A 23,785-nucleotide genomic window follows, 5' to 3' on the forward strand; every position below is an offset into this window, starting at 1 on the left:
AAACGCCATTGTTGCCGATTTGGAGTCAGTTGAGAATAGCGCACCACCATCTAGACCAGTTCCCTGCCATACCACTATAGACTATAGTAGCTATCAAGACCCTCCACTCTTTTGCACAGCAATTGCATGAAGGTGCTTCTTTATTTGAGAGTCTTTGTGAGTGTTGAGGAACGAGTTCATAAAATAATTCTTGGAATTGAGACAGACCACAATAACAGACTTTTTAAAGTCAAATTAACCAGTAGATTTTTGACCAATAAACATGGAAATTGTGACACACCTTCAAACTTGCTCGGACAAACATAGTTGTTTATAAACAATAACGTGAATTGAAATCGACCTCTCTCTGATCAGTGTTAATATTTTCATACCGCAAATTGGGTGACTAGTTACCACACGATTTTCTCATATACAGTAGAACTCGGAAATAGCGAGTTCGACGGGTCCACTCCTGATTACTCGCTATTTCCGAGTTCTCGCTATTCCCGAGTTGCCAGGAAAGGTCACTCGGCCGTACAAAAATATGGAAAGACAGTGTGTGTGTGTGTTTGTGCGTGCGTGCAAATGACTGTGTGTGGATAAAGTGGGGTGAGGGCGGGGTTGAACACGGCCTTCGTTAACTACGTAATGATGGCCACGGGTTGAAGTTGATCCACCCCTTCCATTTCCCTCAAGATTTCGTGTATGTGTGTGTGCGAGTGTTTGTATGCACTTGGCACAGTGACATCTATTATTATGAAGTCCTAGACTAGGCATGTTTGATGAGGTAAGCAAGCGCATCACTCAATCACTGACCCACTGAAATGATGGTTCCACGCTCCCCTCTCTCGCTGATCGTGTCGTTCGTTAACGAATGCGACTCGCTGACCGATGCTGCGAAGTGAGGCATGTTGACATGTTGGCTGCCAGTACTTACCTCGTGTGTCGCGTGGCACCGCATTGGGTGAATAATTGACCCCCACACACAAACAAACACACACACCCAACCCCCACCCAAATTTGTTTCGCCTACTATGTACTCTAGACTAGGCTACTATGTAATATTACTTGTAACGAAAAATAAGAAAAGAAAAGAGGCTAGGCTAAAAATATTTAAATCGCCCTTGTCTGGTGTTTTGCTTTACTTCGTTCGAAGTCCTAGGCTGGGGCAGGAAATGCTCGTTATTTCCGAGTTGACCCCTTTTTCATACTCGCTACTTGTATGCTAATTTTATTGACTTAATTAAGAGAAAAAAACGGGGATTTAGATTTTACTCGCTATTTCCGAGTACTTTACTTTCATGTTCTACTGTATTATCATTTATATTTTATCATATTATAAACATTTAAGTTTACACATAGTTTTCTGTGTTGGGTCTATTAATGAAGTGTAGAACAAAGGGAATTTTACTTCGACACATGCCATCGATAGTGAAATCTATGTAGTTTATTATGTTTACCAATCACTACCATTGTTTACATTATGATGACTGTCCAAGAGACATGGTTATATTCCCTTCCACTAGGTGTCTTATAAAGTGAATCATCATAAATTTCAAAATCGTTTCTTTTAAAAGCCACCAGATCATGATTGACTTCCCTTGTTTATACCCCGCATTTTCTCATTTGTTTCAATTTCATTTTATTAAATAACTGATATATCGACACCACGCTTATACCAACATTTTACCGTAGCCCCGACGATGTCGGTATATCCCTCCTTGACTGTATTTTGGTTACGCCATTATGGTGGTTTGTAACAACATAACAGGTGTTTGTTTCCGCTTTTTGATAGAAACTAGCACCTATACTATACTACAGACTGGGACTTTTTAAAAATCCTACAACTACTTGTGGAATTTTAAGAGTCGAACTCCCCAAAGAATATGATTATTAATTTTCTCTGATGAAACATACAAAAACAAACAAAAACAAACAAAACTGGCACATTCGTTATTCATTTTTATGCATTATTTAATTGGCATATGAAAGATTTACAAACAAAAAAGTCTGTAATATAATTTCAATTATTTCATCACATCATCTGAACCTCCCTTGTTCTTCTTTCCTTTGAACTTGTCCTCCTTGCCTTTTTTGCCCTAAGAAAAAAAAAATAAAGGTAAAAAATGAGAACAATATTTACTAAATTTCAAATGTAAATCAAGAGAAAAGTACTGATAACCTGAATAGGCCACTAGCTATTCTATGACAAAGTGTTGTCATCAGATCTCAAAATTAGACCAAACTTGATCAAGGACAAATCACTTGAATAAGTACAATCTCAAAACCAAGACAGATCATCTTTGTGCCTTACCTGAACACAAAAAGTGAATACAAAGGTAAATGAATATGAAAATCACAAAATAAATATAACAACTGACTGTCTTAGGTCAAACCTTGTAGGCAAGCAGCTTTAATACCATGTTGATCAAACACATAATTTGTGTCAAAACAAAGAAGATTGTTTTGAGCAATATAAAAGAACTAGTCAATAATAAAGAATTAAGTCAAAAAAATAAAAAGAAACCGAAAAAGTGGAAATAAAACCAGGCATCATCACTAGTCATGAAAATTAGTTGAAGTCGACTATTCCTAATTGATATTAAGCCATCCGGTTTAATAACATAATTGGGACTTAGGCAGTTGTTATGGCGATCTTGTGACACTGGCTGAAGTGCCTCCAGACACCACTGGGTTTCTTAATATTCCAATTCCATTATCTTGATAGAAAGCTGCTTTATTGGATCAACGTGAGATCAGAAATGATTGACGTTCTACATACAGTGTTCATAATCTCAGTAAAACAGTAGCATGGGAATACCATATTGAGAAGATCAGTGTAAAAGCTCACATAGGATTCCTAAAGTGTGACATGCATCTATTCTCAAATAAAAGTCAAAGAAATCCACTTATTGGATCAACTCTAGACTCTAGACCATGTTCCATGTGCCATGTTGGACCTTAAAAAAGTTCCAACACATACAAAGTTTTTTTGTTTTTTTTTTTTGTTACATTTGACTTGTCAGAGAATAAAGTGAAATATTATACCTTTTTCTTATTGTCCCATTGTGGCAGGCGAGGATTGTAGATGTCAGGCTTCTTGGCATCAGATGCTTCTGTTGAAAAAGCAGTTTATCAGCTTATATTACACTGAACTTGAAATGTTCCACATAAAGCATGACAAGTGAATTTTGTATTTGAAAATAGTTTATTGCGATTGAAATAAAGTAAAATATTTTATTCAAAAATATCATTTTTATATATAAACAGCAAACCAATTTATAATTCTAGTGAATCCCAGGCTTAGTTTTTGTATGATAAGTGATGAAAAAAGCAGAAAAGGGAAAAAAATATTACTTGTCAATGAAAAGGGATCGAACCTCATACTTTGTTTTCTGGACATACACGAATGCCACCTACAATGTTATTCCAATATATTTTCATACATCTTTGTTATCTTATTCAAGAACATGCTCCAATTTTTTTCCTTTCATTGTGCTTTTTTACAACTCTTCACTAAAAATTTTGTGGAGCAAGTTTTGAGTAAATTACCTTTTTTAAGCTGCTTCTCTGCTGCTTCATAGTCAAATCCCTCGAAGTTTTCATGGTGATCTTTTTTCTTCTTTTTCTTCTTTTTCTTTTCTTGACTGGTGTTTTCATTGGTTAACGACTGATCCTTTATATTTTTCTTTTCTTCACGTATGTCTTCATTATTCTCTTCAATTTGTGACTTAGATTGTTTAGCATCACCATTGTTACTCGTCTTGTTAGATTTATCTTTCTTTTTCTTCTCTTTAACTTCTCTCATTTGTTTCTTCGCCTTTGCAACCTGTGTATCGATAAACAAGAAGTTTTAAAATCAAAGAATAAATACAAAAAAAAATAAATTATTATTAACACAGTTGACTGAAGAATAATTATGCAGATAAATGTTTCCACTATTTTGATTCATATTAAAAAAAAAAAGTAAATGGATAAAATCGTTCTGAAATTTAAGCGGAATTGATATCAATGAATGTAATGTAACTAGAGACAAGGTTGATATCAATGAATGTAATGTAACTAGAGACAAGGTTGATATCAATGAATGTAATGTAACTAGAGACAAGGTTGATATCAATGAATGTAATGTAACTAGAGACAAGGTTGATATCAATGAATGTAATGTAACTAGAGACAAGGTTGATATCAATGAATGTATGTAACTAGAGACAAGGTTGATATCAATGAATGTAATGTAACTAGAGACAAGGTTGATATCAATGAGTGTCATGTAACTAGAGACAGGGTTGATATCAATGAATGTAATGTAACTAGAGACAAGGTTGATATCAATGAATGTCATGTAACTAGAGACAAGGTTGATATCAATGAATGTAATGTAACTAGAGACAAGGTTGATATTACCTCCAATAAATAGCTTTCAAAATTCAACATTTTCACTGATCACCTTTAGATATTTGTATATCTAAAAATTTATTGTTATGTTGTTCAATATTCAATATTTCAATTAACATTGCGAACACAAGAGAAATTTATTTTAACATATCATTTTTACTTATCGTGATGTTAATTATAAAAAATAATACTTTTTCCACTCCATGAAGTAGCTGATGAGTATAAGCTTTAAACAAGAATGTGGTAAAATTATCACTCGATATTTAATTTTTAATTTTTAATAAAAGCAATAGAATGCACTAGCTTGGACTCGTGTGTAGTACAAGCCTTAAAGATTTTAATTTTTGTTATACAAGTGTTCAATGTGGCCGCCAAATGCAGCATAGTCAACATCAAACCGATATGGAAATTCCAAAGCATGTTTCAGGATGTTGTTGTCCAACATATAAATAGCAGCTGATATTCTACCATTCATCTCATCAATATTTATTGGACGTGAAGGAATAAAAAATTTGTCTTTAACATAACCCAACAATGAAAAATTACAGTGACATTTTGGCATTTGGCAGGTTATCGGGGACAGTAAGGTCTTTAGCACTTCTCCTACCAATCAACAGCTGAAGCACATTTTCATTGACAAGCACTAACCACAAGCAGTGCTCCATGACAGGGATGCTGTAACCATAGTGATTATATTGACAATAAATCAAACTTGGATAAGTCTCCTGTCAAATAGTCATTGATTTTAGTCCATTACAATACTGTAGATTTGATTTAAAACAACTTCAGATCTAAAAAGATCTGAACCCACTTAAAATGTCAAAGTGAATTGGTTAGCTACTGGTAACTATGAACTTAACAAAAGGAATGTAAAAAAAATATAATAGCTTCAAAATAAAGAAGAAAAAAAGAACAAAATACCAACAACGAAACGTTTTGGGTTTAATATCCTTCCTCAGCAAATAACAAAAACAGAAATAACGTTTTTACTGTCTTTGTTATTGGCTGAGGAAGGATTTTGGGCCTGAAACGTTATGTGTTTGGTTTTGTTCTTGTTTTCATTTTTTATATGAATTTTTACACCCCACTTGCTTGATTGTGAACCCAATACTATATATTACCTCATCTCTAAGAGTCTGTAGCTTAGATGTTATTTCATTCCTAACATCTTCTTTATTGCTCTTGGCTGTCTGGTCACTTACTTCAGATATTCCAAATATACTTTTCGTTTTACCGCTTCCAGAAGGATTTGATGTTGACGATGAGGATGTAAGATTGATTGTAACCTTACGTTTTTTGGTAGGAGGAGCTGGGATGAAAAAATGAAAACAAATTACAATACATGACATTTTTAAAAAAAGAAATGAAATGATGTTATTCTAAATATCACCAAACAACAAATGCTCCGTCAATTTGAACATTAAATTGGTCTTGTCATATATATATATATATATATATATATATATATATATATATATATAATATATATATATATATATATATATATATATATATATATATATATATATATATATATGACTTAGGTACTGTGATATTGACAGTTACTTATGTGCGTATCGTGTGAATCTATCTACACTGCACATATGTGTATGCAGTATAATACACACGCAGAGACACAAAACCACTCCACCACACCTCTCTGCATATTTTCATCACTTCGCCATTAGTTCCAATTTCAATGCCACGCGCCACTATGTGCTTATGGGTATGATGTTGTCGCTACGTAAATGACCACTCACCCCCCCCCCCCCCCCCCCCCCCCCCGCGTTACACAAACCCCTTGTAACATATCAATAAAATAAATAATGACAAAGTTCTCTTTGTTCATTCTCCTGCAGAAATTGGTCTTTGGGTTTATTCAAAAGTAAGACTGGAATAGCCCAGGTGTCAGCCGCAGCACAACGTGGCAAATTGAGCTAGGGAGAGGTGGCTTGTTGACAGCCACATAACATGGTGGAAATCCAATCTAGGTATCTTTCGGGTACAAATCAAAGACCATACCGCTGAGCCACACCCCCTCCCCATCAAACATCATGGCAATGTACGGTTTCCTCAAACGTTTTTGCATGTCCTGAGGAAATTTAGGAAACCGTGCTGGAGTGTATAATTTTCTTTTTTTTAAAAGGAATTTGGGAGTAGTTGTACTATTCAAAGTAAGTCTGCAATCAAAACGTATGAGCACTCCTGAGAACCTTTTTAAAATTTATCTTGCAAACTACTGAATTCATTTTCTTGCATTTCAAAATAATATAAAATTCATAAAGGACAATTTTTTTTAGTTGCAAAAATGCTGTCAACAGAAATTAAATTATTCTAAAAAAAAGATATAAAGCTTTGTCATACCAAATTCAGGAGTAAAGATGTCTAAATCAACTTTGTCTTCCCCTGTGTCTTTCTCTTTGTCAGGTTTCCTCTTATTGGTTGAGCTTTTCAATGTCCACATTTCTTTATTCTGTGAAAAACAGATTTAAATTAAATTAAACCAACACATTCGCATTCTTGTTTTGTTTTGTTTTTTAATTACTATTTTCCCTCCTTGTCTGGAAGATTCTTCTGTTATAATGAGCAGCATTTATGTCTATAAATAGAAGGAACAAAGGGGATCATTTTTGTTGAGCTCATTCTAAATGAAGAAGTTATAATTATCACAATAAATTATGGCATCGCCTTTCAAAAAATGAAGATGACTTAACATGAAAACATAGTGGTTGATGACTGTATTTCTCACTGGAGTAAATTACAAAGCTCTTTTTTTTTTTAATGACATGATTTTCAATTGAAAAAGAAAACATTATAATTTTAATATGGAAAAAAAAACAACAAAAAAAAACAAGGAAATGCATATCAATTCACATAATGTTGCTAAATTACCTCCCAAGCATGTCATGCTTTTAGAATTAATTTTTAAAAAGAAGTGATCATACGTACTTCTGGTTTTACAGGACTGTTTGAATTTGTTGCCAAGTACTAATCAGAGAAATAGAATGGGTATAAATTATATAAAGCCTAAAAATCTAAGTATATAAATATAAAACTTAAGGAAGGAAGACAAATGTTGTTTTTTTAACCCATTAGTGAAAAGTCGTATTTAAAAAAAAGAGATTGGGGAATTAAGTAGCCTAAATCTAAGGTAAATACCTCCCTCTTACGAGATTAAATTTATTTGTGATGTCTGCTGATTTTATGCAATGAAAAGCATTAAAATATGGTTAAACATTTATTTCAGTTTAGGTAAATTTTGGTTTAAGCTAAGTGACTGAAGGGAAAGAATAAAATCAATGTGTGAATTCAATTACTAATAATTACTAAGTGAAAGTGTTTATTATTAATGATGAGAAATACAAGAAAGAGAGAAGTGTGAGATTTTTTTTTAAAAAAATTTTTAATAACATTTTTTTTTTAAATATCAGTGCCCGGGGAGCCAAATCCGAGACCCAAAACTAACGTATTCGAAAAACAATATTTTAAATATAGGAATGCAGTGCTGTAGAATAGTTTACCAGACTCATAAGAGAAACATCCTCTTTTATCCAATTTAAAAAGCTTAGTCTTTTATCTTTGTGGGATGATAAAAAAAAAAACGTTATTGTTTTGACTACAGTTTTTCTTAACCCAAAGATTTTTTTTTAATTTATTAAAGTGGGTCTTTAAATTTTAATTTCCATATTTACCTAGATCTATGTATAATAATTTAAATGTCAAAGAAAGATCATCAAGATCTAATATTTATCTATTTTTATTTCTTATTTGCATTTACTCCTATGAACTCTCAGTAATATGCAGAGTATTTATGATGATAAAGACATTTTGAATTGAATTGAATTGATCCGGGACCTAACTAAGAGAAAGAGAGAGAGAGAGAGAGAAAGAGAGGGGGGGGGGGGGGGGGGGGGGCGTGGTGGGATCAAAATAGGTTTCATATCAGAGATAAATAGTTACAGGTAAAATCACAATTACCTTCGTAAACGGATTAGTAAAGAGAGACTTGATTTTGTTTGCAAGTGCCTCAGTATTTGTCTTGTTTACTGATATCTGCAATGGAAAATAAATAAATAATAATGAAGATGATGAAATGATGATAATACTAATAATAACAACAATAACTTCAGGCACAAAGCATTTTATAACAAAAGGAAACTTGCTAGAACATAAGACGAAAACAAACAACAGTCTATTTTATTTTTTCGTAAGTCTCTCAATGTTTACTTGAAAAAGGCCAAACGCCGAAACGTCATTTGTTATGTGTTGTTCCCTGACTTATGAGTCACATTTACTCCCTTTATCTTTCTCTCCATTTTATGGACTCACTTAGGTACCTCTAGTTTTTGGTTTTACTACAAGAGAAAACGTAAAACAAAGGGGAATGGTTCAAATAGGGAACAGATGAAGATCCCAAAAGCACACTATCAGGGTACTTAGTTTGAGATCACCTAAAAGTCTCATCCAGACAGAATCCCACTAAGAGGAATATTCTCAAATGTTTACAAACCATTGAACATTCAAAACAAAAAATATAACAGTACATAACGGGAAGACGATTTACAGGGAAAAAAATATCTCCTCTCAAAACTAGCACGATACATTTGACTATTTTCCATTCAGCCCAGGAGTACAAAACCAAGTAATCCCATTCTAACACAAAGACAGAAAGCAACTCAGAAAACATATAAAGGGGGATAGAGGATACAGCAAGTGACTTCCTGCCCACTATATGGAGGTCAAAAGACCAGTATGTGGGGAGGAAACTCAACTTCAAATTTGAATTCTAAGCTTAACCTTACAAAACTTGAAACGAAATAAAGCTTTTATTTGAGGAGAGTGTGTTTTGATCTTTAAACTTTAAACTTGAGCATTTATATAGGGCAATATCCACTCAATGTGCTCAGACTGATTTACAAGGGGTCCCTAGCCAGTAGCAACATTTAACATGCAGGACCAAACATGATGCTTATTATGAGATATTACAAATTTTTTTTCCAACAATAACAACGCTGTTAACAGTCAGGTACTCATTTTACACCTGAGTATAGTGAGAGAATGTAAGTAAAGAGTCCTCTTCAAGGACTCAACTTTGCACCGCTCAGAGCGGGACTCAAACCCAGGACATTCTGTTCCAAAGTCGAGTGTCACACCACTAGACCACATAGCCTCTTCATGTGATGGGTCACAAATATATAAAAAGGCATAATTTGGGATATATATTGATTAAATACTTGGCTGTGGAAAATTCTTTACACTGCTTGACATTACCTTATTTTCCTGATTGGGTGAAAATGCTGAAATTAACGGTGACTTGCTGATTTGGATATCGCAGTTGTCCTGTCTAAAAAGGGATAACGTGTTGGCAATCAAACCTGTTTCTGAAGGGAGAAGACATGGAATGAATGTGTTAATCAAATGATAATCCTTACATTACTCAAAAGCACTGAAAATACCAACTTAATCCACCATTATGGATCTTTCACTGCCTACCACATCTATAGGTACTTTGTAAAATTTGTATTTTTTTTTATTTTAAAAAGTGACTGCTAAAGATCACATTTTTTAAAATAAGTATCAACCATGTACTAATAAATTTTATAATTTGACCAGTAATCTCAATAAATAGTATTATGCTGAGATGAACTAGTGCTTAAAACTGATTTCAAGTATAACTTACATGATTTGAGTTAGAATTAATGCCAGCAATGAAAAGAGTGAGTTGTTTCTTCAACTGATCGTTATGACTCTATAGCTCATTTTATGCATCTAGATCATTCTGACAAAATACTGTTTTGAAGTTGTTGGTCACTCATTTTAAAAAGAATAAGAGTCAACCTGCAAATTTGAGTCCCTATTTGGAGATTGCGATGACATCAATGAAAGAAATAAATTAGTCAATGCTGCCTTAAAAAATGTGCAACATATATCAGACATAAAATCAGCCAGGAGTGACGGGTCAGACTGTACAATGCAATTGCATAGCTACCAACCCCACTGGTGAAGTGGCTGAGCGGTTAAGGCATTGCACTGTGACCCGGAAAATCCCGGGTCCGAGCCCTGCTTCAGGTACTTTCATTTTTTCCTTGGGCAAGATTATTAACCCCCAATCTGCTCATTTGGACAACATGAGTGATTCCTGTTGACATCAGACATCTTGTTTGATGAATTATCTATTCCTTCATGGAATGCCAAGGAATGTTTAAAAATTACCAACCCGATTACCTATTGTTTTTGCCCATGCTCGTGTATAACTGTCAGGGGTGAGAATGACTGGTCACAAAAAAGGAGGAAATTTTTCATCATGAAGATCATGACCCATTCATGCGACCATAACCTATAAATTTGAATTTCACTAAAATTTACTGAGATGCGATCCAAAATTTGTCTTGCAGCAATTTCTGACACAACTCGGTGGAATTCAAAAGTTGAAAGTGTAATTACAACATTTGGTGGTTGTAGTAGGGATGATGATAAGGTGGTGGTTGTAGTAATAACAGTGGTAGGGATGATGAGGTAGTGATTGTAGTAGTAGTATGGATGATTGGGTGGTGGTGGTTTTAGTAGCTGTGGTAGGAATGATGATGTGGTGGTAGTTGTAGTAGTAGTGGTGGTAGGGATGATGTTGTGGTGGTTGTAGTAGTAGTGGTGGTAGGGATGATGGTTTGGTGGTGGTTGTAGTAGTGGTGGTGGTAGGGATGACGGTTGTAGTTGTAGTAGTGGTAGGGATGATGATGAGGTGGTGGTTGTAGTAGTGGCAGTAGGGTTGATGGTGTGGTGGTGGTTGTAGTAGTAGCGGTGGTAGGGATGATGGTGTAGGGATGATGTGGTGCTATTTGTAGTAGTAGTGGTGGTGGTAGGGATAATGATGTGGTGGTGATTGTAATAGTAGCGGTGGTAGGATGTTGATGTAGTGGTTTTGGTGAGTGTTTTTTTTATATTCAGTGATGATAATAGCAATTTGTCAAAAAGGAGGAAAATTTCTCGGTCTATCGATCAAACACAAGCAAAGAAACCTAGTAGTTATTCAGCTTATAAATACAACCCAAGAATATCTCAAATTTAAAGCCATAGTCCAAAGGTAAAAAGAAAAAAGATTAAACTAAGCCAATCACCATTGCTTTGTTCTAATATATCATCTCTATATAAATATACCAGATGATTTAATGGATAGTTGCGAAAGAAAGAGAGAGAGATAGGGGTGGGGGGAGGAGAGACTTCTTTACCAGAATAACTTATGTATTGACATTTTGAATTCTATATCCAAAAAAAAATAAAGAAGAAAAGAGAAATAGAAAGAAAGGCAAAGGGAAAAAATAAAAGAGAGAGAGAGAGAGAGAGAGAGAGAGAGAGAGGAGAGAGAGAGAGAGGGGAGAGAGAGAGAGAGAGAGAGAGAGAGAGAGAGAGAGAGAGAGAGAGAGAGAGAGAGAGAGAGAGAGAGAGAGAGAGAGAGAGAGAGAGAGAGAGAGAGAGAGGAGAGAGAGAGAGAGAGAGAGAGAGAGAGAGAGAGAGAGAGATTAAAAAGGCAATAGGTACCTACAACAGGGGGGAAAAATCCAGACCCATTTGTCCATCCCCTTCCACCATCAACTAACTAATCAAAGAACAATACTGGTCTTCTGTGTCAATTGTGACATCTGGTGCCATACTGTCTGGCCCAACGTCATAAAAACGGGACCGTCACCAAATTTCACGAGACTGAGCACAGGTGTCAAAATATGACATAAGACATAATGGTGATTTTGTGGTTTTGAGGAAAATATTTGACACGGCAAATTTGAAAAAGGAGGAAATGTGATGGGAAGGGCGGAGATAAACTATCATTTAGGCGGAAATCCGCCTTTAGGCGGAAGATTCTCAGCCCTGATAACTGCTCCACCTGGGTACTCACAGAAAAGGATATTAACTCGATTGATGCCTTCCACCATAAACTATTAAAAATACAGTTCTCTATGTTTTACTCAGATAAGATCCAAAATGAGGACATGAAAACGATGCAACACCAGTAAGTTTCTTAAATAGCAGACAAAGATGACAGCATTTCAGTCATGTATTGAAAAAGGCCAGAAATACAGCAGCTCAACTGGCTATGGACAAGTACTTCCAATCAGGCATCACATTTAGAGGAAAACTGACCACCACTCTTCCCGTAACGTAAGACCAAGACATCAAAGCAATAAGCATCCTACTCATACCTGAAGCTATTGCCTCTGACCATACGTACATACAGGTTGTCCTGATAGCTCAGTTGGTAGAGCAATGCAAACGGACCAAGATCGATCCCGGGTGCAGACGAGATTTTTTTCTGACCACCCAGCAGTGAATGGGTAGCTGAGTGTTAGATTTGGTGACAAGTACTTTGTGATATACTAGCATCCTATCCAAAGGATAGCATGCAATTGCTATTGTCCGTTTCACGCTATACAAAAACCGGGATAAACTCTGGCTCCATGGGCTGATGGCTCTGAAGGACTACTTTTAAAAAAAAACATACACACAAACCACTCTGTTGACAAGCTAAAAAAAAAAAATGCATACAGAATCAGATCTGAATGGCATCCACAATATTGTGAACAACAGAGACAGACCGCTGGCGGTATGTGGGCTCTACTATCACGGAAAGATGGGAAGCAAAATATGTGAAACCCACATATTGAATTGTATTGACAATTTTTTTTTTAAAAACATTTTTGTACGGGTTTTTTTAACACGACAGTATCATACATCTGTTCATTTCATTTTAAAAAATAAAACATGTGAAAAACCAACCAGCAATATTTCTCTCTATATCAGCAACCATCTCTCCCTGTCTTGTCATGTCATGACGACAATTCAACAGACTCTCTGTGTCATATTTAGGGTGTTGAGCCAGTGAAGGCTGGGGTCCTATAATCTTCTCTGCCTGTAACGATATATTTACGGCTGTAAATATTTAAATTGATACAACTAAGGAAGTATACCATTGTTATTGAACAGAATAACATTAAAATATAAAATTCTGTATGATTATCTATTTTTATTAATATTAGGATGCTGAAGCGATATGCGTTAAAATCTAAACGCATTTAAATCTTTTATTCTTAATCCATATAAATTAGAGAAATTTAAAAAAAGAGGAGGCAGAGATGGATTTGAGTGAAAAACTTATTATCTCCAATATTCAGATACTATCGATAAAAAGAGAAGAAAAAAATCATTAAAGTCTCTTTACCAACCTTCGCCAGAATGATATCTCTGGCCTGAAGGATCATTTTGTGAAGCTCTGGTAAATTCTGTCGCACCAGAGGTGGGATGGGATTGCAACAAGCCAAAACACCCTGGGCTTCCCTGGGAAGGATCTCAGCAATCTGCAGCAACATATGGTTTGGTAGGACATATCTGAAACAGTAGAAGCCAGTTTAGATAAAATTTAAGTTCAAAACTTTTTTAAAACATTCAAATGAAGAAAGCTACTTCCATTTAAAATGTTAAAATAAGCATTGAAAAACACTGCGACATCTAAATATCAATTATATTTTAAAAATCAGAATATGTCACATACATTCAATGATTTTCTACACGAAATTCAATAATATGAAATAAACAAGATGAAATTTGCCTTGACATATTCATGATATAAGCTTTAACTTTAAAACTAATATGATAATAATGGGTCTAAACATGCATACATTAAATAATTTCTATTTCAATGGATTTACACATTTAACCAACGAAAACATTATCAAATTTACTTTGATGGAGTAATAGTGACAGAAACTTTTAACTTAATAATAATGTGATTATAAGGGATCAATATCTTACCCCAAGCTTTCATCTTCCATACGTGCCATCCCATTACGCCACCTAAACAATTCCTTAAGAGCTGCTAACTGCTGATTGTTAAACAATTTACGACTCTTTTTATAGAGCTCAAGATAGTCTGAATCCTTGAATGTGGGTTTGCGATACACCTGTGAAAAAAAAAGAAAATGCAACTTTCACAAGAGGGAAATAATTAAATAGGAATAAGAAATAAAATGTCCTTTATTCTTCCCTAAGGGGAAATGCTAAATTTCAAATTTGTCTTTATTAATTACCATTATGTTGCATACAAACCAGGCTGCATATTGACTGAAATGAAAAAGAAAGTAATGATAAGTCTTTTTTATATATATGTCTTACCTGTGAGGCAACAAGTTTGCTGCGTGTGAGTACGGACTGCAGTAAATTTGCTTGGTCATTCCCTGAATCCAACAACTGATTCCTCATTAAGTCATAGATATACAACAGATAGTGTGTATCTTCTCTTGCGTATTTTATGAGCTCTTCTGGTAGTGGTCTGAGAGAAAAAGCAAGTAAGAGAGTCTAATGAAAAAGAAAAAAAATTGGCAGAGCACTTGACTAAAAAGTAAAGGATGTGTCATCAATTTTTTTTACCCATTCTGTAAACCCAGCAGAGATTGGGTGTCTGGGACTATCGGATCTGGTGTAAAGTGCATGATAGATAGCATACTATCTAAAGGGTAGCAAGCAATTTCTGCTGTCTATTTAACTCTAAAGAAACCACCATAAACTGGCTCCAAAGGTCGTCGTATTCATATGGCAGGTTTATATATACAAAGGAAGTTTGTTCAAAATTTATGAGACTGCCATGTAATGGTTTAGCTTTGACAATATCTAAAACTTTTTTTTTAACAGCTAAAAAGTATTGAAAAGGAAAAATGAATAAAAGTTTTAAATAAGGAACTAAACACTGCACATCTTTGGCTCATAACATATCTTCAGCCTACTATTTGTTTAGAATTTGATAATCAACACCATGTTTCGAAAAGGGTGGACCTGATAGCTAAGTTGGTAGAGCACTCAAACCACACCCAAAGGGAATGGGGTGACCCCAGGTAAAGCCACGATTTTTTCTGACACCTCCCCCCCCCCCTTGTCCAGTTATTGGGTAACTGTTAGAGTAGCATCCTACCAAAGGGGTAGAAAGCAATTGCTATTGTCTGTTTAGTGCTACAGATACAAGGACAAAATGATTCCATGGGCCTCATAGCTGTGAAGGATGAAAAAAAAGAACAGGCTAGTCAAGCAAGTCTCAGATGTGCCAGCTCAATTTGTATTATTTTTCTGCATTTTTTAAAAAATATTCTATAAAATGTCCTGGCAAAACAAAGTAATCTCAATCAAAGAGAGAAAGAATCCTGGAAAAGCAAATATAGGGGAACAGAAGACACAGCAACAATGACCTCTCCACCCACCATGGGAGGTCAAGAGACCCCACCCAGCATATTTTTTTTAAAAAGAATTAACTAAAAATCATTGCAGTGCACTTCCACAAAACTTTTTTGATTGTTTTCAGCTTTACTTCACTGTCTTACCTTATTCTCCAGTCTGCCAATTGAAATTGTTTGTCTGCCTCCACACGGCAATAGTGCATCAAGACATGAGCCAACGAGAATCGAGACATGTTTAAGACACGCGCTGCCTGACCAGTGTCAAACAAGTTTACAATGTAAATCCCAAAGTCTCGCTGAAGCCAATTGATATCTGAATCAGCACCATGGAAAACCTAAATAAAATTATAAACACAAGCTGTATAAATGCACCAAAAATAACTCTACACATTTTGTGTCTAGGAGTGGAAAAAAACAAATAATGAATTAACAACAAACAAAAAGAAAAGAGAAAAAATTAAAAAACCTCATCAGACCTCCAAATGAAAAAAAAAAACGTAACTCTGTAGCTCCAGTTGTCAAAACCCAAAATTTAAGAAAGCAATTCTATTAAAAATTAACATGCAATATTTCACCCTCCTTTCACAATCTTATCAAGGGCTTAAAATTAAAATCAGATTTAATTGGGGTTACTCAATAATGAATAAAATATAAGTCGTCATACAATTCAAAGGTCAAGAAGATACAATACATAATTTATATATTGTTTCCCAAAAAACATTTTAAAAATAATAATCACTTTCAATCATGCAAAATTTTAACATAACTATCTACAAGGTACTTATTAGACAACTGACCTTAGTGATTTTTGGATTTGTGAAAACCTCATTGAGAATGTGTAACTCATCCCTGAGGTCAATTGTGTCAATAATGTAGTCATGTGATCGAGTGGAGATTTGCATCAGACATGTCAGACCTTGGAAGCTGCGATAAGAATGGTGCTCCAAATCCACTGCAATTTCTTTCTGTTTCTTCAAATCATCCAACAAATTCCTGAGTTGATCTGCTTTATCCACGTGGATCAATGGAGTCGATGATACAGAAAGAGGTTCCTGCAATGCAAAAAATATGAATTTAAAACAAGTTCTTTTCATTTGTCAGCCCACACATACTGCCATAATAATAAGCATGCCTAAAATGCTTGAGCAGTTATTGATGAACAAACTATAACACTTCCTTCTTAATGAGGGAAACATTAGAGAAACAATAAAATGTTTGGCAAAAGGGAGTTGTTCAATATGCCAGTATTAGCTAAGAGACCATGTCACTAAATCATCTATAAGGTTCAAAACCCCATGGATTTCACTGTAACTTGCAGTCACAAGTCAGGAATTTTTTGTTTTGTTTGTTTATTGCTTTAGGTCTCTTCCAACACAAATGAGGTTATATGAGAGACCGCTGAAACAAAAAGACAAGCAATCTAACAAAAATAGTACAAATGTAAATCAAAATCATAACCTAAAGATATAAGCTAAATTATAAATAACCAAGAACAAACAGGCAGAAGATTTACAGAAAAAAAAATATCCCCTGTCAAAAATACAATCACAAACCAAAGAAGCAGGATAGGCTAGTAAAGAGAAGAAGAAACGACATCACTATCGGATCGTACACCCATGCGAACATCATAGGTATATGATTCAAGGGTGATGCTCCCATCCAACCACCCGCTAGTCAGGAATTGATTATTGACATTGACATTCACTGAAAGCAGCACCAAATGCATCAAACGCAGCAAAACTAAATATGGACATTTGCAAAAGCTATTTTCATAATTAGGTAGACTACTGTAAGTGATTTTATTTTCATTAAAACATATGCATACCTGAGGCTTGCCTTTAGTGAGCAAATCAGGTCCAGGAGAGAATGTCTCTAACTCAAAGGCATATGGGTGGGGATATCTGAAATGAAAAAGGAAAGGGGACTTTCTGAGTTGACACAGCCACCAACCATTTTAACTTCACCCATTTGCAGCAAGTAATTGCTTGGAATATGATAAAAATTCTTCCTAAACAGATTTTTAAAAATAAAATGTTTTAACTAATGGGGGGAAAAAATTCCCAAGAAAAAAAAAAAAAAAAAGATATTGAAAACCTTACACAAAGTCTGGCATGGCTGTATCCTCCATTGTGACAGTCTCCGGTAATCTCAAACTCTCTGGGAAAGATAGCATAATAATAAAAATTGAACGAATCTAAAACTCTAAATAAACACAACAAATAATGAAAACAGCATATCACCGACAGTTTGCATTCATTGCAATACCATGAACTGTCTTCTTAGAAACAAACGATTACATGCGGATAAGAAAAATGTTTTAATTTTTTTTTTTAATCTTGAAAATTAAATAATCCCTTTCCTTCCTTAGATGCCTTTCGCATCTCGACCGAAAGATCGGGTCGCCTTGGCTGTTTCCAGTATTTCCTGTGTGAGGTGTCTCCAATATTGCCGGTCCTCTGCTAGGGTTCTCAGATTTTCAAGGTCCCCTGCCGTTATGAGACTAATGCTTTGTCCAAGTGTTGTGAGGTTTTTGTTTAGGATCACAGGGAGTGTTGTGATCGGTCTTCCTCTGAAAAGGTTCCCGTGTTTTTGGAAGTATCCCGACATGGCTTGGTTAGCTGGTATGTTTTTGTCCCTGCGTAGTATGTGACCGAAAAGTTGCCATCGTTGTTGTAAAATGTCAAGGGAGATTGGTCTTTCTTTTGTGATCTTATAGAGTGATTCATTTGAGATCTTTTTTGGGTATTTGATGTCCAGTACCCTTCTTAGCTGTGTGCGATGGAAGGCATCCAGATGTTCTTCTTCGGATTTTGTCAACGCCCAAGTGCCGCAGTTATACAGAAGTACCGGTTTTACAAGAGCACGGTACAGTTTCAGTTTGGTTTTTCTCTTTATTTTGTCACCTCTAATCCATACATTGGTGAGTTTACTGAGTGCGGCGTTTGATAGCTGTTTTCTTCTTTGTACATCCTCGATGTCTCCAATTAGTGAGCCAACTTTCTTTGTTCTTTTCCATTCCTCTTTGTTCCTCGATAATGTTGTAAATTCGGTTTTATTGGCATTGACTTGGAGGTTATATTTCATGAGGGTATTTTGTATGATGTCTATATTTGCTGGTGTTGATCCAATAAAGTCGACATCATCTGCATAGGCAATCAAATAATATGGAGACAAAACATACTGAACAACATTATCCTCATTAAGTTCATCTGCTTTAATAAACAAAATATCTATATAATTTTTTTTTTTGCTAACGTATAATAATATTGAATACATTTTGAGACTTTGAATTAGGATTATTTTACTAAGAAGATGAACTTAATCTCAAAGATATTTACCTCATCCCTGACATACTAACCACCTATTATGAATGCCAATGATACTAAAAGAATATGAAATCCAAACAAATACATTTTCTGGGATTATAAAGCTTATAGCAACACAGGGATACTACAATCATGAAGAAAAAAAAATAAATATAAATAAAATAAAATAAAATAAAACTAACCTTCTAAGGACTTCAGGGCATTTGGTTTGTCTTTTATCACAGGTTTGAAAGGACAATTGGAATTGTCTATTTTGTCCCTGAACTTGAGCTGAGGACGCTGGATATTGCGAGCAGTGAGCAGTCGATATGCAGTTGAAGCCTTCATTGTGTTTGTTGGGGTGTCAACCTGTGACATGACATCAAGTGGAAAAGTAAAAAAAAAAAAATCCATGCTTTACTTTACATTCAAGATCTTGACTGGCCCAGTTTTCAATAATATCTTTATTCCTGTGAAAAACTTTGGAATGACTATAAGAAAGTCTGTCAGTCTTGTAATAAACATTAGCGATCAAATTGTGATGGCTAAATAATATCTAAATGGACTTTATTTCCTATTTTTTAATTCCCACATAAGAGAGAATATGAGATGGCGAAAAGAAATAAAGGGAGGTAGAGAGAGAGAGAGAGAGAGAGAGAGAGAGAGAGAGAGAGAGAGAGAGAGAGAGACAGAGAGAGAGAGAGAGAGAGAGAGAGAGAGAGAGAGAGAGAGAGAGAGAAGTGAGTTGTGAAATTTCTTCATTTAAATGGCAGCTGCAACAGCAAAGAAAGTCTTTATAAAAACCAATACAATCATCACACATCACAAATATTTCGTTCCATTATCTAGAAATCATATTCTAGCAAAGCTAGACTGTGTGGTTAACCTTTTTATTCCAACTGGTTGACACTTTTGGCTTTGGAGTGGAGGCTAAGACCAATTTGGCTTCCTGTTTCCTCAAGCCAGATGCTTCGTCTAACAAAGTCCCCTGTATGAGATAAAGATATTTAATGAATGTTGATAAACGATGCATAACAGGATTAACCAATTTTCATACAATTTTGGAAAGTTATCAAGTAGTAATTTTTTTCGCTTTAATTGATTCATTTCTTTCACATTTTACAACAGTAAGAGAATATGACCTGCTTGGAGTGAAGTCGAGCATTATCAAAGAATTTAGCTGAGAAAATTAAACGTTTTTCTTTGTATGTCTGATTACTAATCATTAGATGTACATTATTACTGCTAATTGCCATTACACCAATCTGTCAAGAAGTAATCTGTTCTTCAATACATACCTAGCCATAAACTAATGGTATTCATATTAATACAATTAACAACCAAGTCATAAAATGTCAAGCTAAATGGTTACAGAGGAGCAAAAGTGAGTAACCTTTGAAACCATACCCTATAGCAAATAGTAGAAGATGATGCATTAAACTAGCTGCCTTTTTTGTTTTCATGGCGATTATTTAGAGATGATTTGGTATGTTTGATTTTTTTTTTTTTTTTTTGTTTATTTAACTGATCAATCCAGTCATAATAGATTGAAAATTTATTTTCTTTAAAAAAGTAAATGACGTATCCTGGTCCAAATATACTATTATCAAATTTAATATTAATAGTATTATAATTCATATTTTCATCATTATTTTTTTTTTAATTTCTGTAAATATTATTATTACTATTACAAAATATCTTTATTATTATTATCATCATCATCATCATCATCATCATCATTATTATTACTGTTGTGATCAAATTTAAAATCAGGAATAAGGATTTTATAAAACATTTTTCGTAAAAAAAAAGAAAAAAGAAAAACCTAATTCATCAACTTGAATTCTAACTTACACAAGACACACAATAAAATAAAAAATCTATACATTTCACCATTAAATCTTAATTTCAAGACATAAAAATCTGCATCAACTCAGCATCCATGATCTCGGCCATTACCTTTATAAATCATTTCCTAAATCCTTTAGAATATATAAAGCATAATTCTTTTTGATCACGCCTCCATTTTTTTTTTTATAACAATTTTTCACAAATGATTGTTTAATTAAAAGAAAAACAAAACAAAACAAAACAAAAAAAAGCAAATTTGGACAAGATTGGCCTGCAAACAACTGTATGAATGGCAGGTCCTAACTTACAGCTCTTTCCAATATCTGATCATTGACATCCATCAAGATGTCAAACCTTTCTTCCAAATCCATGGATGCCCCAGGACCAACATTGCCTTTAACAAGCTGATGACGGAGTATTCTCTGCAACCTGTTACATAATAATAATAGTAATGATAATAATAAAAGAAATGATGGTGATAATAATAATAATAATAATAGTAATGATAATAATAACAGTTGTAGCAATAATAATAATAATAATAATAATAATAATAATAATAATAATAATAATAATAATAATAATAATAATAATAATAATATAACAACAAAGACAAAATGATTATCATAATTATTATTATCATTACTAATCATACAATATATCCCCAGATTATGAAAAATTCATGCACAAAATACTCCATTACCACACAGTATTCTATTGAACCCCTATGTAAATCTCAGTTCAGTTCTTTTCCAGCTAGAGTTGAAGTAGCTTTATTGTCACACACTTTATGGACACGTCACAAGCCTTATTTGACACAATCTTTTGTCAATGAAAATATGCTTAAATCAAAAATATCATTATACAAATTATGCCCACACACCTTATATAGGACCTAAAACTATTTCAAAATTTGTTGAAATTTTTCCATGTCCCCTAAAATATCCTTTAAGCGTTCTTTGTTTTGATGTCATGTGAATAGACAATAAAGGAGAAAACACTCCAACATGTCCACACTAAAGGATTTTTTTCCCCTAAAGATCCGAACATTCTAAAAATTGTGTATAGATACAATACTGAACATTGTACATGTACCCATCTTAAAGACCATTCGAATTCTTTTAAGATTTCATGATTCATAATATTAATGCCTATCTTTTCAAACCCCATTTTTGTTTTGGCACACAACATATATATTAAAAACTTAGAAAGTATAATCTGTGACTGCACACTGTGGTGGTGGTAGTGGTTGTAGTAGTAGTAGTGATAATGATGTGGTGGAGTTGGTTGTAATAGTAGCGGTCGTGATGATGATGCGGTGGTGCTTGTTGTAATAGTAGTGGTAGTGATGATCATGCGGTGATGGTGGTGGTGGTTGTAGTAGTAGTAATAGTAGTAGTAGTAGTAGTAGTAGTAGTAGTAGTAGTAGTAGTAGTGATGCTGTGGTGGTGGTGGTTGTAGTAGTAATGGTAGTGATGATGATGTGGTGGTGGTGGTTGTAGTAGTAGTGGTAGTGATGATGATGATGTGGTGGTGATTGTAGTAGTAGTGGTAGTGATGATGATGATGTGGTGGTGATTGTAATAGTAGTGGCAGTGATGATGATGTGGTGGCAGTGGTTGTAGTAGTAGTGGTAGTGATGATGATGTGGTGGTTGTAGTTGTAGTGGTAGTGATGATAATGTGGTGGTGGTGGTTGTAGTAGTAGTGGTAGTGATGATATGGTAGTTGTGGTTTTAGTAGTAATGGTAGTGATGATGATGTGGAAGTGGTGTTTGGAGTAGTTGTGGGTATCCTTGGATCAATCTAACTTCACCGGAATTTGACGGAAGTTGTCCGAAACCCGGAATTTTTTGCTCCAGACCAGAATTTTTTCTGGGGAAACAAGAATTTTGGGCATCACTGCATACCTGATAATAATACTTACAATGCAAGAATTCTCTGCCCTTCCATATCCAAGACATTTCTGACTGTGCTAAATGTAGTGTAGAAGTCATAGTCCGCGCCCACTGGCAAGTCATTGGAACTTTTTGTTGCTTGGAGAACTGCTTTTAAAGTTTTCTGAGGAATTCAAAAAAGTTCATGTAAAATGTTGAGCACGGTAGTGAGACATGTGGCATTTTTGATAATTGGACTCAATTCGTAGACGTCTCCAATCACATGGAGTGAATGGTCCAGTTGAGTTTTTTTTTTCTGTTTCCTTTTTTATTATTTTTCAATCCCTCTCATCTTTAAGATCTTCTCCCAGCAAGGATTGACTAGGTTAAGGGAATTTTTAATCAGCGATAAACTACCATGCCATCCTATCTCGAGGTTAGCAAGCAATTATTAGTATTAGTATTACTGACCCTACAAAAACCAAAATGAATTCTCTCCTCTCTCTCCATAATAGTAATAATTTGAACACTATCTTCCACTAGATAATATTCTATTAATAAATAATGAATATTCCAGAACTAGGAGTGTATGAGTAGGAGGAGAGAAGTGGAAGATTACTGTTCAAATTTTTTTAATCCTCTCGAGTCGAGAGGCAAACATCCTGTTGTTTTTTTTCAAATATTTAAAACCTTTTGAAATATCACATTGAAAATAATCTGACGCAGACGTATGTAATTAATAGGCCATTCGGCCATCGAAAAAGAAAATAAAAATAGTGAGAATAATATTATTATTGTATGTGGTGACTCTAGACTCTAGAACTGGTCTTCGATTTTTGACCTGCCTTTAGTCGTAGCAGTGAAGAGGCGCACCTCTGTCTTTAGTATCTAGGTCAAAGTCCTCAACATTTCATTGAGCATCACATTGAAATACCTGAGAAAACTCGTTGATGCTGGAGAAACCCGGAATAGGGGATTTCTCATCATTTTTGTCAAACGTTTCTTCGTTATCCATGCTGACTGTTTTCTGTTTAGTAGTTTTGTAGTATGCAGTGTGTGTAGTGTGAAGAAAAACACTGGACTTTAAGTGATATTTTATATGGAAGAGTTCTTGTATACTAAAGTGAGTAGTTATAAACATCAACGAAGAGGGTTCGTCTGCT

The 23,785-nt window shown here is 34.5% G+C and overlaps 1 protein-coding gene across 2 annotated transcripts; it reads right to left on the reverse strand.

Moving 5' to 3' along the window:
- Nucleotides 1-1,935: 1,935 nt before the first annotated feature.
- LOC144971002 (exosome complex component 10-like) lies at nt 1,936-23,785 on the reverse strand. Of its 2 annotated transcripts, XM_078911279.1 has the most exons (21): nt 23,557-23,785; nt 22,673-22,806; nt 21,055-21,175; nt 19,782-19,883; nt 19,099-19,264; nt 17,690-17,747; nt 17,416-17,491; nt 16,388-16,642; nt 15,735-15,925; nt 14,539-14,695; nt 14,179-14,327; nt 13,593-13,755; nt 13,147-13,279; nt 9,649-9,758; nt 8,356-8,430; nt 7,327-7,365; nt 6,742-6,850; nt 5,499-5,686; nt 3,532-3,808; nt 3,028-3,095; nt 1,936-2,078 (listed from the first exon to the last, which is right to left on the reverse strand). In XM_078911279.1, exons 1-21 carry the CDS (start codon nt 23,761-23,763, stop codon nt 2,007-2,009), a joined length of 2,850 nt encoding a protein of 949 aa, XP_078767405.1. In that variant the 5' UTR covers nt 23,764-23,785; the 3' UTR covers nt 1,936-2,006. The 2 variants fall into 2 exon arrangements, with proteins under 2 accessions (XP_078767405.1, XP_078767406.1); XM_078911280.1 differs by lacking the exon at nt 7,327-7,365 and having other exon boundaries at nt 23,557-23,708.

The sequence above is a fragment of the Berghia stephanieae genome, chromosome 4 (assembly GCF_034508935.2).
Source record: "Berghia stephanieae isolate SIO BIC M18660-M18661 chromosome 4, UCSD_Bste_1.3, whole genome shotgun sequence".
Lineage (NCBI taxonomy): Eukaryota > Metazoa > Mollusca > Gastropoda > Nudibranchia > Aeolidiidae > Berghia > Berghia stephanieae.

What these genes read in the sequence shown, in the direction of transcription:
- LOC144971002 (XM_078911279.1), bottom strand. Translation starts at nt 23,763, where the DNA reads ATGTTTATAACTACTCACTTTAGTATACAAGAACTCTTCCATATAAAA. An exon ending in TGCCCTGAAGTCCTTAGAAG is followed by an intron (nt 17,748 to 19,098) that starts GTTAGTTTTATT and finishes TATCTTTCCCAG; the next exon opens with AGAGTTTGAGATTACCGGAG. An exon ending in ATGGAAGATGAAAGCTTGGG is followed by an intron (nt 13,756 to 14,178) that starts GTAAGATATTGA and finishes CTACTGTTTCAG; the next exon opens with ATATGTCCTACCAAACCATA.